This window comes from Seriola aureovittata, chromosome 17 (genome assembly GCF_021018895.1).
Source record: "Seriola aureovittata isolate HTS-2021-v1 ecotype China chromosome 17, ASM2101889v1, whole genome shotgun sequence".
NCBI lineage: Eukaryota > Metazoa > Chordata > Actinopteri > Carangiformes > Carangidae > Seriola > Seriola aureovittata.
Genome location: NC_079380.1, coordinates 15,897,537 through 15,912,864, shown reverse-complemented (window position 1 = coordinate 15,912,864; position 15,328 = coordinate 15,897,537). Strand labels below are relative to the sequence as shown.

Here is a 15,328-nt window from a genome sequence, read left to right as displayed (position 1 = left end):
GCTAAAACTTATTTAGAGTCTGGACTTCCCCAAAAGTGTCTCACTGACTCATAGGTTGTACATGGTGGAATATTCATGCTGCTGAAAATAAAGAGACTTGAAGAGGATAGCAAAATAGCATTGAGTGTGGATATACAGCTTGGAATGACATTCAGTTGTTTAAATGTGTCCTGTCCAGACAAGTATAATTCAACAAAAAGGAATTCAGAGTAATATGTTCTCCTCCAGGGTTAATGAGTGTATGTGCTTGTCCTTTTTTGCAAGTGCTACCTGATATCACTTGACAGGCAATAATAAGAAGCAATAACATGAATACAGTATCACTTTCTGTAACCACAACATGAAAATTCCTGACGATTTCTTAAGAGATTTAGCAGTAGCTTAGCAGCAGAGGAAGCACGGACCAGTGCTCTCCGGCCTTTTTTTTTTTTTTTCCACACAAGGGGCAGAGATAAAGGGGCAGGAGCAGAGCAGAGCCAGGCAAATGTCTTTAAAGGGAGTGCCACTTGACTGACCACTTCCTTCTAACCTAATTCTCCATTCTGTCATTGAAAAGCTATTTTTTGTACGAGGCCACGTGAAGTCTGGGAGTTGTCGAGAACCACGCGCACACAGTACACAGGGCTGACAGGGCGGAGTGACTGTGACCTGTGAATGACAAAGATGTAGAACATCAGACATACTGTGATGGTTCACTCTTTCACACATGTGAGACGGGTGATCAGGCAAGATGGCAACATTTAGTATAAGAGGTAACAATACAATAATGCAGGAGGTCTATTATGGTATTCATTATTTGTATTTGTGCATGCTTTGAGGTCTTCCTCTCACCACAAACTATCGAGTCGCCTCTGTTGACCAGGGGAATTCCTGGCAGAGTGATTTTTGAGACTACAGGACTGAATCACATTGCCAGGGATTTCCAATGGCTGACATGAAAGAACGCAACCTCTTTCTCACAAAGGCAGACGTACACTAATCTATTAACTCGCATATAGTCACACCCATGTTTCTGATTTGCATAGTCATACACAAACACACCCAAATTTTCTCACTGTCACGAACAGATGCTCGTAGAACCTGGCTGTGCGGCAGCAGGACTTAACCCACATGTGAACAGTGAGTGTCTGCCATGTTCACAGTGGTTAAGTTCTGCCGCCACAGGGCTGCAGCCTGCAGGAGGAGGGGTAGGTGAGTGGGGTTGTGGGGATGAAAGGTCAGGGAGGCGCCGCACTGCATCAAACTACTGCTACTTGCATCAACACCACACTACAGACAAGCATGACAGCATCCAGTCCAAAAAAAAAAAACACTTTCTCGATATGAAGTGTGTTTCCGTGGAGCTGTTTTTTTTTTTTTTATCCATTTTCAATTTCAATCAAACTTTAAGAGACTGTAACCTTTCTCAAAATAATATATGAAATACAAATATCCATCATGTTTTCACTCATAAATTAGCATTAGAATATATTTTTGTTTGTTGAAACTTGCACTAAATTTGATTGCAAATGGAAACTATAATGTATCCCAGTACTAGTTAAAAACGGTGAAAACTGTGTGTCAAAAAGTAATTTCTCTTTCAAAACAGTCTGGTGTCAATTAAGAGGCAAATCTGTGCTATTTCTCATTTGCAAGATTTCATTCTTGGACGCTTTGTATGGGCCCACCAAACTTAGACTCACACCTAATCACTTCTACCGTGACAGAATGGGTTGAGGGTCGACGACATGTGTGGTTACTATTGCATCGGGAGAGGGTGATGCACTGAGGCCAAGAGGGGTGTATGGGAGCAGGTATGGCCGTCTATAAGCTTCTGGTAATAACTGGTAATCTGTTGAATTAGCTGAAAGTGTGCAGCTTCAGTGTGTGTCAGTGTCTGCTAAATGTCAGCTGTCTCATTAGTGTCGAAGACTGCTCCTGTTCCTTTAGGGCGAGCAATATGTCATCTTATGCCGTCATTTCATATCCGTGGCTGCCAAGGTCTCTCAGGGGCAGTGTGTGCGTGTGTGTGTGACTTTCTGTTTGCATTCATATTTTGATTACACTTACACCTGTTGATTTCTGCATGAGCATCAGTGTCAGTTGGTTTGATGTATATGTGTGTGTGTGTGTGTGTGTGTGTGTGTCTACCTTCCCTGCGTGTGTGGTATGTGTGGTGTCTGGGTTTGTGTCTGTGCGTGCGTGTGTCTGTGTGTGTGTGTGTGTGCGTGCGTAATCACCTCTGTCTGCCCCCTCCTCACCCCCTGCTGGGTCAGTCTCCTGTGCCTGCTGTGCTGATAATCAGTGTGTGACGTCGGCTGGCTCAGTTCAGCAGGAACAGGGGACTGGTCTGATTTCCACACACACAGTGCACGCGCACACGCGCACAGACAAACACATATACTGCTCACTTTTATACGACTGTAATGATTGTATTGGGATGTTTACAGACATGTGTAAAGATATTTATCTTGAAATGACTGACAATTATGAAATATTATTTACATTGAGGTTAAACAGTGATTTGTTTTTTTTTACTCACTGAACTACTGTTTGCAACATTTCTTCCTCAACAGATGTTTACACTCATGTTCTATAATGAAACACTTTACTTGGACCTGTTCTCTTATTGCGTTTACAGAACATTAAAAGCTACATTTTTCATAAAAACATGTTGGCTATTTTAATCAAGAATCAATGTGAAAATTTTAAAAGATTTATAGATTTTGAAATATACAGCTTTCCTGTAATAAAAAAAAAAAGTTCTCCTACACCATTTATTTGTCTTTTTTTATGTGTTACTTTTATTTTTTTGTTCATTTAAAGCTAAGATAACTCTGTCCTTTTTGTCCACAGTCTGTTTGTAAATAGCTTTATCATACATGTATTTGTTTTTCAAAACAAAATAAATCAAAATCCAGCTGGTCAGTACTGTATTAATCAAATGTGGTTTCATCAATATTGAGATGAATTCAAATTAAATCTGTTTTAAAAAAGAAGTAGCCTGTGTGTGTCTTGTGCTTTGTCACTCTTTACCTCTCCCTTTCTCTCTATCTTTCTCTCTCTTTCCATCACCACTCGACTTCTCTCAGTGGAGGCCAGGAACAGGGAATCAAATGGGCCACAGACAGCTGAAAATCTGCTGGTTGTTATTCTGAACAAAGATTAAACTGTGAGATTTTTCTCTGACTTTCACTGACTTCTCACTCTTCACAGATTTTTTTTTTTTTGGCAGCTGACCTAAATCTTGTGGTAAAATCAATTTTCACAATGTGTTTTTATTATTGGCTCACATTAAAAATGATATAAACCCAAAGGTATCATTTCAAAAACAGCTTGCTTTACAGTTATGCAACATTAACCTTTTACTTCCTATGAGCTGTGCAGTCTGATACTTTCGACACAGCTGCATAGCTGAAAGTCTTTATGAAACATACAGAGTGAAAAAAAATCAAGAAAACTGAGAGACAACAATCAAATATGGTGTCATGGTACTGTCAATTAAAAGAAACTGATGGAAGACACGCAGTTGTGCTACTGAGGTGCTGGCTTGCAGACAGACATCAAAAAAGAAAGTTGAAAGCTGCACACTCATAACTCTAAGGCACTTATCTTAAATTATAAAGTACGTATGTACGCTTTAACTTGATTGGCAGTTATGCTCACCAAGACAGGTGTTAGAAATCAAGGCAATTAAGGTGAGGCCAATCAAAACACATGTCCAGATTATCAAGAAAACAACAAGCGCAAAACAGAGAGAAACAGGACAAAAGGAAAAACTGAAAAAATATCTTCCATTGAATTTACATAAATAATTCACAAAATAGACATGTAGACTATCTCTGCACAAATAATGCTTCAATTCAATATTACAGGTCAAATAGTCATCTTTCAATGATTTTTGATATTATATGATTATTTTTCATATCATGACTTGAAGTTGAAAACAATACATCAGAGCTATGAATGTGCAGCGTCCCTATTGTCACCGTGATTAGTCAGTTCTGAACAATCGTTTCCTATACCGAGGCTGTTGTTCCTTCAAGTCATGACTTTAGCTTCATCCTTTAGCTGCACCATAACATTAAGTAACTGTTGTTACTTAATGTTGGTACAATACAAACCTTGTCTGTATTGGAGTGTATTGGAGTCCAAGTTGACTTTGGTTAATTTTTTCTAACTATCTATGCATTTATTTTTTCTTTCTTTCTTTACCCCACATGCATGGTTGCTACAAAGTCAGCTAAAGTCTGATTTCACAGTTTCTCAGTCTAACAAAGCAGACAGCTGCCAGGAACCTAAAATACACGGCAAATGACACAGGTTCCTATAAAAATGTACAAATCATATTTTGAGTCATTTACAAAGTGATCATTCAAAATATTAACATTTCTAGATTGTAAAAAAAAATGTTTTTTCACTATTTATACACACAAATACGACAGAAAAATGTAAGAAATAAATATAGTTGTTTATGTAAAGTAATTTTATCGCAACTCTGTTTTGTGACTTTTTCAAAGTCTCTGCTTGCCTGTAAATCATTGGAAATATTAATAAGTCATGGTTTCTTGGCACCATTTAAACAGGGTTTATAAGCTGTAATTAATGGATAATAAATCATTTAATTCTTTAATTCTTTAGCTCAAGTCATAAGCCATTCATAAGAACAACTTTTAGGTTGCTTGATTGTGGAAAATCCATCTAGTTCAGGCCAGTTCTTTAACGTCGGACTGTATGACTATGATCTTCTTGAAAAGGGATACAGGACATTTTGACCAAAATCATTTTATAAACTGCTCAAACATTAAATTAACATATACAACTGCAGACTTATTCTGATATAAATGTTAATAACCACTTTTGGTCCAGATGTCCTGAAGATAAGTGGTCCAAAAACGACAAACTTTCATGCCGGAGAAAGATTTGGCAACCTGAAACTTGGTCTTATTAATGGCTGATAAATGATCTATAAATAATTGATGAATCCATTAATTACAGCATGTAAACCTTTATAAATGGTGTCTTATCAGAAGGTGGCACCAAATGTTTTATGGCCTACCATGTGAAAGCCTCGCATCACTTTCAACTGGTTTTCCCAGCTTGTTTCTACATTATATATAAATAAAGTTTTGTCACTGTAAATAAAACATATGAAACCTGTACAATCTTTTTATTTTCCTGTCACCATGGTGACTAGAGATCATGCACAGTGGTTAAGCCACAGTTATAACAGATTTGATGAAAAATGAGGACGGGACAGAAAGAAGTCATCCGGATGTTTGTCCTTGCTGGGTGGTTACCGCAGCAACAGTGGCAACAGGCCGTCATCAGCCTCGGCCAGCTGCGTCAGAGGAGGAGACGGCGGTTCAACTGACGACTTCCTGTTTCTGAGAAAGCAGCAGGAGGTAGAGATGAAAGCAAAGCCGCCTCCCCTTAACTTCCTATCACCGCCTCACTCGTCTTTTACTTCTCTCTTCCATTTATCCATTTGTTTATACCCGCCCTATATACATTTATTGCTCTATTGTTTCCCTCCTATAGCTGAATGTTTATCCTTCTGTTTCAGACGGCCACTCCTCACTCTGCAAATTTTTCTTCCTCCCACGCACTAGCACTCCCTTACCTGCCGCTACCTCTACAGGTTGGCCAATAGGCTTCCGAGGTGGGAGTTCCTATGGCAACATAACAGGTAAACAGAGGTGGAGATAAGGTACTCACACAAGGGCGTAGGTTTGGTTTCAGAAGTGAGGGGGGACGTATTGTTGACTCAAATGTATGCTAACGTCTGTATCCTTAATGCACGAACCCTACTTAAATACACATTTTGCTTGTGGTTCATTAAAAGTGGGGGATATTTTTTTGCAAGCATCTACATGGATTAGTGAACACGTTCAGGGGGCAACTACAAAGAGACACAAAAATGACTACAAGTGTAAAATAACTAAAGAGAATGTGTCATTTATGTCAGTCTTATTGTATGCCAGAGATTTGGGGGGATTTTTGCATCTGTGCCCAGGGTCCCCATTTTCGAAATCAGTTACACTGTAGATACTGAAAATAAATTATGCATGTCATAATAAACATTTTGACATCATGATCAGATATGAACTTTACCAACCTTTACCGTGCAGCACAAAAGTTTTAACACCTTGAGTCACTTTGAATTATAATAAATATTTCACTGCAATATAATAATACAGAAATTACATATTAATCATGCTTAGAAAACTTTATCTGAAACAAAAATGTCCCAGTTCGACTAACACCTTCAGCTAAAGTAGGACAGGGCAGCATGACAATGTTTGTTACAGCTGGCCAACCTATATTTACTTTAAACCCCTATATGTTTTAGGGTCCATTCATTTGCCAGTGTACTTTCCCTGAACACCTGTCAACCTGTCTCTCTTTGACTTTGAACCACACCCAAATTATGATGTCAAACACATAAAAATGACTGTTGAGGGACAAGTAGCATTGTGGTATGATTTTAGGATAATGTAATGTGGGTTCCATTAAGTCAAATGGTAAAACAAAACAATGTTTAAATGCACCAATCTGGCTTTTAAGAGTATCAGGCAGCTTGACACTCTCAAATTAGTAATGATGGTTTTGTGTCTTCACTACAAAGAGCACTGTGGTTTACTGTCTTTTATCTTTGTTGAAATAATTGAGTATATTTTAGGAGAATATTCATATGTAGAATAGAAATATAATGTAGATCACATTTGTTTAAAAATAAATGTTTGCACTACCTTCAGCCCTGACTACAGTCTGCAAGTCAATCTTGGGTGCGTATGAAGTCATCCCATTGTTCACTAATTCACTTCTTCCTATATAATAGTCAAGGAAGTATTAAAATCTTTTTCTGAAGGGAGAAAAATTGCACTACCAATATAGACATTTTACTCATTGCAAGTAAAAGCCCGTAATTCATGCGGAACAAAATATACTTATCATACCAATAACAGAAAAGTCACTTCTCAATGATGTGTATTACACTTTTGATTATAATTATTTGACTCATCAATGTGTATATCATTTTAATGTTGCAGCCGGTAAAAGTTGGGTTAGTGTCAATTTCACCTCAGTGACCAATTAAGTCTTATGTTGACAAATAATAATAATTGTATATAATAATTACAATTTATTTATTATAATTATATATTTATATATGTTTTATATTATTATATAAAGTTATCAAATAAATGTAGCAGAGTAAAAAGTGTTTGCTCATGAATTAAAAATGGGATAGAGGGATAAAGAGAGAACAGAAAAGTAAAGAGTATAGAACCTGGGTAAAAGTACTTACTTTGCACCACTATCCCTATTAAATAGACACTCAATAGTTAACTCAACAGTGAGCATAAAATCGAGATTTCCAACATTTACTGCAATTTGCATCATCACTGATAGCTGTAGACACAATGGTCATTTACACATTGCATTAGCATAAAGCATTAGACCTGGACACCAGTTTTCTGTTTTGCTTTGGAACTTTTGAGGTCACTATATGGATGGTGGATACGTTTTCACAGAACTCAAAATTCAGACACTCTATTAAAATGGCAGACAGTAAATGTAGTGTACTGCCCCTTCACCAAGTCTCCCACCCCTCAAAACACACACACACCTTTGCATGAACAGTTACACATGAATCTGCTCAGAAATGTGATTATGAATATGCAAATGTGCACACACCTATCCACTGTGTATTTCCTCTCTTTTCTCTCCACTCCTCATGGACCCACCCCACCCTGCAGCTGTCCACCAGGTCAGCTCTCGCTCTGTCCTTCTTTCTCCCTCCCTGTCTGGGTCTTTGGTTCTCACCATAAAAAAAAAACGTCCAATCTGGCTGAGAGAAGACATAATTGCCATTATGACTGCTGCGGCCCTGCACATCACAGTGTACTTATTGTTCCGCAGAGAAGGAGGGGGCAAACACTGTCTGCTCTGTGCAGACGCCACACAGTATTATCATAGCGTGACTACAGCTCATCCACACACACACACAACGTCTCTATCTCACTCTTTTCAGTCCTCTCAGTCTCTCTGTAATCTTTCCATTAAGCACAGAGCAAACATACGTTTCTATAGAGCTGAAAATGCATACACGGCTGCCTTTTAAAAAAAAAAAATCTTTTAACTGTCAAGCCCTGGGTAAACACACTCACACAGTGCCACCGCCAATAGGAAATGATAGGAGGACTGAATGGAAAAGCAGTTTGTACCAAGACAGGAACGCCCAACTCCTGTGTGTGTGTGTGTGTGTGTGTGTGTGTGTGTGTGTGTGTGTGTGTGTGTGTGACACGTGGGGCTGAGGTTTTGGGAAAGCTGACCTTCTCCCAGTTCCAATTCCACTTCTCCAACTCTGTTTCCATAAAAGAAAAGGTCAGCATCCCACTAAAAAAAGACACGGACAACTCTAGAAAAAAAAAAAAGGGCTTCAGTGAATATACTATACACACATTTGATACAAAAACTACCTACAATTCCATTCCAAGGACGGCAAATATTAGCAGGCTGTGAATATAACAGTGACTCTGTATAGAGGATATGGGAGCAGTGATTAGCCACAGGAAATATCCATTCCCACAATAGCAGACTCATGTATTGCTATGGGAAATGTCTTTATCATTGTTACTAGATTATGCGGTTGATTCTGCTGACAGCAGAAAGGGAGAGAGCGGGGAGTCCGACCTACACTGCGTGCACTCTGCCTGGGTGGGTGAAAACTGCATATCTTTGTATGAGTACGCTCTAACCACACATACATAAGTTGTGATGCTCTTATGAGCCCCTTCAGGGGATTCCAGGGGAGGATCTGACTGGAGGCGCACATCAGACGTTCTTTAAGTTTCATAGAAGCATTCGCCTCTCGTGGATAGTAGCTGAGCAAGTTTGCCACCACTTGTACATGTGAATGAGATGCTTACAACTGTAGTTTCTCTTCAAACAGTGGCTGCAGCATCAGAAAACACAGTGCTGAGTTCTACTTTTTGTACCTTCTAATGCAACCTGCAACTCTTCTGATATAAAGTCTGTTTTTAACGATGACTAAAATGTTCACTTTCATTTCACTTCATAGAATTGTTAATTATATTGTGTGTTTTAGCATTGGGGTCATAGTTAGTGACTGGTGTTTCTAATACTGCCCCCCTCAAGCATGTAAATGCAAAGGACAAAAAATTTGAAACACCTCTCAGGATGACTGATCCACCACAACATAATTCAATTTACACATTTCCTACAATGTCACCAATAACTTAACCTTATAAACTCTGTAAAGGCAGAAATTATGGCTGTATTGAACTGTAATGGATATATTACAGGTGTACCTAATAAAGTAGCCACTGAGTGTTGCTCTAAGTGGTACAACAAAAGCAAGACTTGCTTTAGTTACTCTTAGCCTTTTTGTACTTTGTGCAACTGAGGAGCTTCAAATTGTGTTTAATATTCTAAATATTATCTTTCATCACAGGACAGCAGTGCCCTGGTAATGCAATCCTTTATATCCTTTTATACAACAAAGATCACCAACATAGTCATGTGAAATGAAGTGTCACATGATGGACCCCTTGTGGCCTTCTCACACACGCTTAGAGCACAAAGACTATTTGTAATTGTCCACATAGACCCCATGAAATACAGGAAATAATTACTGAAAGATTTATTATCATCATTCCATATCATCATCTTTCATCCTGGAACAGTAACAGTAAGATTGAGATAATATAAAATCTGAGAAGCAATAAGGTAATATTCAAGTGATGCAACTGCCACAGCTGAACTGGAATAAATTAACAAACCCCCCCCCCATACACACGCATACACACACAGAGACAGACACACACTCCCAGCTAAAACCTGATGCATTCTCTGCAGTGTCTTTGGTGCATGCTATAGCATGCTACACATGCGATTTCAGCTGTCAGGATAGAGAGAAAAAAAACTACTTGTTTAAACAAGTAAATATTTGTATGGAAAGCATTAAGACAGGAAACCCTCAACATTGCTTCCCATTCACTAAGGAGTTCAATTGCAGAATTGTATGTATGACAACATCACAATGCCGCCTCTTAAAGTTGCCAAGTCGTAACCATGTATTTTCAATGGAAAGGTTCATTAGATCAAACTCATATGTTCAATTAGACAAACAAAGGAAGAACCAGAGCACCAAAGCAGCTTGTTGTTTCTAACAGAGACATTTAAGGAGGCAACCGTTTAATCTGTTTTCTTGCCAGCGGTCAGCTTGTCGGCGTGGAGAGCGAAGGTCTCGGCCACTATCAGAGGGAAGACTAAAGAGGCATCTGCATACACCTGGGAACAAACAACGAAGCAGCATATCACTCGTCTGTAATATTATTATATTTGTGTTATGTTACATGCTAACTACACTTAACCAGAAGCCAGTCCCTAGCTTTCATATTTGTGTTTTGGTCCTCAGATGCCACAATGTACCCTTGGATGAAATGTGTAGATACTGCCCCCATGAGGCCAAAGTGTCGACTACAACTCCTGGTTACCACTCACCTTCCTGCTTCTGTGACAGGTAAACAATTACTCAGTCTTCTCACCTGGTTGCCAGTTCTGATGTGTTACAAAATTATTTCCAAACACTTTTATCGCTATAAAATTAATTTCAATGGAAAAGAAAGTTGTCAAATTATCAGCAATTACAAACCTACATACATAAAACATCTTGTCAAATAACCAAAACAGCCATTAAGGTGTCATTTAACCCACATCTGAAAACAGTTCAGGTGCTTTATATAATAGCTGTCAAAAGACATCTGGGAAATATAAAGAAGACGGGAAGACATCTGAAAATACCTAATTGTAAATGAGGGAACATAATGTTGACATTAGTCTTGGTCTGGTCCTGGCCAACATTACTGGGATAAATATCGGTACCTTGACAGGTTTTGCATCTGTTCTGATCTTGCCCCAGGATATGGCCTCATCAGGTCTGGCCCCAGAGTCTGAGCCATCGAACTCCTGACCCGTGTTTACATACACTGAATAGTCAGCTCCATTCCTCTGGAGGGAGACAGAGGAGAATCATTGTGTATTTGGTTTGTGAGGAGGTTTGCTTTGCTGGCTCCATTTAAAAAGGGGTAATTGTGTATTTTGATAGTTGCTGTACTGTATGTAATGCCCATCTATAATCAAAGATTACCATCCACAACAAATCCAGGCCTCTGTAAATATAGAGTGGACAACAATATTTTGCTTAACTTTATCATAGTTTTGCACAACTTCATGCAAAACATTCTTGCTTAACAGTGGTGAAAGACATATCCAGATCCTTTATTGCAGTAAAATCAGCAATGCTGCAACATAAAAATGCTCCATTACAAGTATAAGGGCTGCACTGACACTGTCACTTAAGTACTATATTATTAAATATACTTAAATTATGCATGATTTAGAAAAACACTCCATGTGACTTTTCTTTTACTATTGTGTTGTGTATATATGTTAATGCATTTATGTTTAAGTAGCATTTTACTAATACAATTGGAAGAAGAACTAAATTTAAGTATTTTAAATAGCTATTGTTCGGTACTTTAATCTATAACAGTGCATGTTATTATATTTTTGTATGTAAAATCTTAATGTGTAAAGATACAAGCAATTATAGCTGTCAAATAAATGTAGTGGAGTGCAAAGTACAGTACTGAACATTTTACATTGTAGTGGAACTGAGGTATGAAGTAGCATGAAATGGAAATACTCAAGTACAGTACTTGAGCAAATGTGGTAAGTCACAGTCAATCACTGACAGCCAATATAATTACTCATAATTTTGCATAATTGTATTCAAAAGGTGATTAAAAAATACCATGAGAGTAATAGTTACCATGAGATTAGCATTAGCTATGTGATGTTTGACCAGCCCTCCTCCCAGGATGATCATTCCCGTTCTTTTGGCAAACACTGCCTGGCTGTTCAACCTGCGGATATCTGAAATAAAGTCCACATTCACCACATATAGTCCACATATGACCAACTAAGACATCTGTGGTGATCTTGTTCTGTACCAATAATGTTGCTTACCTTCCACTATGTCCAATACCAAGCCGGGGTTCTTGTAAGAGTGGAAGTAGATCATGTCGCCCAGAGAGCCGTCTGTCAGAGCAGGACTGAACACTGGAATGTTATTCTGAACACAGAATATAACAGCAAATTTACTGACTGGTTTCAGGAGCGCTTAATTCATAAATTAAACAAATTGACTTTAGACTTGTCTTAAAACTTATTTTAATTAACTTCAGACATGACACAAACTCACAGAATAATATGTAAAAAAAAAAAAAAAAAAAAATTCAAAGATCTAAACCATTTTGCAGCAACTTGTCTTTATTGTCAGAATTTGAGGCAATTTAATTTTTTCTTTTCTGTCTTATCTTTTTGGTAAAACAGATTGTAAAATGTATTGTTATTATTCCATCAGCTATTGATCCTGACAACTGGTCCTTATGATACAACATATTATCAAGATAAACCAGCACCCACCTTGTATGCCCAGTAATAGACAGAGTCAGTATTATTGATCTCCTTGCCAAGCCGATGGATCATTTTGGAGGGAGTCCAATGGGTGCCCTGAAAAAATAAAGGTTACATGATGTAAACGATAACATGACAGCTGAATTTGAAACATCCTCTGCAGTAAAGACTTCAGACAACCTACTACTACTACTAACAGTTTTAATACCCTAACTGCACAGAGAGACACACCTCTGTCTTCTGCTCCAGCAACATCTGGTCCAGGATGGGCATCAGCCAGTCTTCAAACTTACAGTAGTTATCATTGGGCACCAATAGGTTCCCTATTCTACATGCAGTGAGGACAGAGAGATGAAAAGGAAAAGAAGCTGTAAATAAACAAGTTAGGATCTGATATGCAAGCAATGGTTAATAGTATTGCTACTGATGTTCTCATGTTTAAAGCAACAGCTTGACATCTAGGAAAATATGCTTATTCACTTTCTTGTCAAGAGTTAGTTGTGATGATTGACACCACTCTCATGTCTGTACAGTGAATATGAAGCTACAGCCAGCAGCTGGTTTATTTTAGCTTAGCATAAAGATTAGAAATGGCAGGGGGCACGGCCAGACTAGGTCTCTCCAAAGAAAACTGAGTTTAACTACAAGCACCTCTAAAGCTTTGCAGGGTGTTATTTACCCTACTATTTCTATCATGTGTCGTTCTTACACTTTTAGAGGTGCTGGTGGATTTTTTTTTCACATATTCATCATGCAGATACAAGAGCGGTATCAACCTTTTCCTCTAACTCTCAGCGAGAAAGCAAATAAACACATTGACAAAATTTCAATGTCAAACAATTTATTTATCTATTTATAAGGCTCAGTGTAAAATGCCACCCAAACTACCAACCTGTTAATCCCTCTCAGACGGAGCTCCTTGCCAGGCAGGCTGAAGTCTCCCAAATATGTGTGAGCCAGACACTTGATCAAATCCTCCTCAATGCCTCCAGCTGTGGTAACAATGACATCCACCTAGCAAAGAGTAACAAAACAGATTGTTTAACTAACACGGCCCACTTGTCAAAACTAAGTAGCAACTATGTAACTAAATAAGTAACTATGACCAGAACAGATAATTATAACAAGTGCATAAATATGTACCATTTTGTGCTCTGCCAGGTAACGGATGCTCTCCCTGACTCCGGAGCTGATGAGGTTGGAGGTGTAGCCCAGGAAGATGGTGCAGCCTGAGTTTTTGGGGGATTCACCAGACTCTTTATTCTCATTTCCTTCACCTTCCTCCACTGGCTCAAGACGCTTCTCTATCTGTGGGTGTTGAGTCATTAGAGAACGGTTGTCAACATTACAAATGTACACTGACAGACTGACTTTAGATTATTGAATCTGTATCATTTAAACGGTCAATTCACCCTCAAAAACAAAAAAAATCATACTTATATCTGTTGGTATAAAGCCCTGCAGCTAGTTTTCATTGTTTTGGGGGAGAGGACGAAATCTCAAAGACAAATATTTCACAATCTGAGCAAAGAAAACCAAAACTATCTGCAAGGTAAACGGGAAAATAAACCCCCACACTCTTTCCTAATAGATTTTCCTCTCACCATGTGGTTGATCTCCTGGACGGCCAAGCCAAAGCTGCTGGCCTGGAAGCCCGTGGTAAGGTAGGACTTCAGCACTGCCTGCAGATTGACCCCCTGGTTGAAGTCGTAGCCTTTGATCTTCGGCATGTCCTCTGGGAGGTCGCAACTGGGCTTGAGGACGGCCTCCATGGCAACAGAAGGGGCATGGTCTGCCATCTTTCCTGCAAAAACAAAGACAACACGTTAGTGGAGTGGTTATCATCAGCAGGGCTGTGATCAAGAAACAATGGATGTAATCTCTTCTGTCTGTGGTGACAGGTTGCAGCTCTGCTCTGACTGACATGTACAGCACATGACTCTGAGCAACATGCATCTAATGAACCACAGCAAAATCTACATCTGATCTAACAATATTAGCCTAACTTATTAACAAAACGTCCTGTCCGTTTTTTTCGGAATTTTTTTGTACTGCTTTTTTTGGGAGGGGGGGTGACAATAAAATGTATCTGTTTTCATCTGGCTGTTCATTAGACTTTATTTCAGCACCATGTGCTATTACAACAGCTCTGTCTTTATGTGACTGAATTAGATGTTACAAGGTTAATATTTTCTGAGGCTTACAGAGTTTTATATGTGCACTGTTATCTACATTAAATGTATGGCAAATCATGTTCAAATTCAGATGTAAACAGTGAAAGACAAAACTTAAGCTTTCATCTGCGGGGCAAATATTTTTGCTTGAAGGCCACTATCTGCCTACCACCGTTTTTTGGCATTATATAACACGACTTTTAATGTTTAGCTATCTACCTATTGTTTGGATACACTTTTGTTGACTGGACATTGGGAATAAATGAAGCACATATTGTGTTTAATTATTGCAGAATAACTTAAGTCAAAACATGAAGAATCCATGTGGCGCGGTACTAAGTGGAAGACGAGCTAACTATGAGCTGCCTGTCGACCTGGCTTTAATAAGGATTAAAAATATGAAGATAGATATGAAAACGTACCTAATCTTGAAGAGCTGTTAGTTGATTAAGGTAGTTGAGTAGTAAATGGCTGTTACCAGACCAAACTAAGGCAGTTTTCAAGATTTGTATTTCTGTAAACATCGCATGAATCGCTTGCGGCAAGTTAGCTCCCACTACGGAAAGTGTGAAGAGACAAATTTGATCAAACCGCCTTTCTGCTGCAAATCCCAACATTTAACATTAACTTGAAAACAGTCTGAAATGTTTTGTCCTATCCCGTTTAAA

The 15,328-nt window shown here is 38.5% G+C and overlaps 1 protein-coding gene across 1 annotated transcript; it reads right to left on the bottom strand.

Moving 5' to 3' along the window:
- Positions 1 to 9,631: 9,631 nt before the first annotated feature.
- On the bottom strand, positions 9,632 to 15,236 carry dhps (deoxyhypusine synthase). The gene is made up of 10 exons (XM_056401521.1): positions 15,083 to 15,236; positions 14,091 to 14,290; positions 13,630 to 13,794; positions 13,379 to 13,500; positions 12,718 to 12,814; positions 12,496 to 12,582; positions 12,037 to 12,142; positions 11,840 to 11,943; positions 10,891 to 11,016; positions 9,632 to 10,296 (listed from the first exon to the last, which is right to left on the bottom strand). Exons 2-10 carry the CDS (start codon positions 14,283 to 14,285, stop codon positions 10,201 to 10,203), a joined length of 1,098 nt encoding a protein of 365 aa, XP_056257496.1. The 5' UTR covers positions 14,286 to 14,290; positions 15,083 to 15,236; the 3' UTR covers positions 9,632 to 10,200.
- Positions 15,237 to 15,328: the final 92 nt, after the last annotated feature.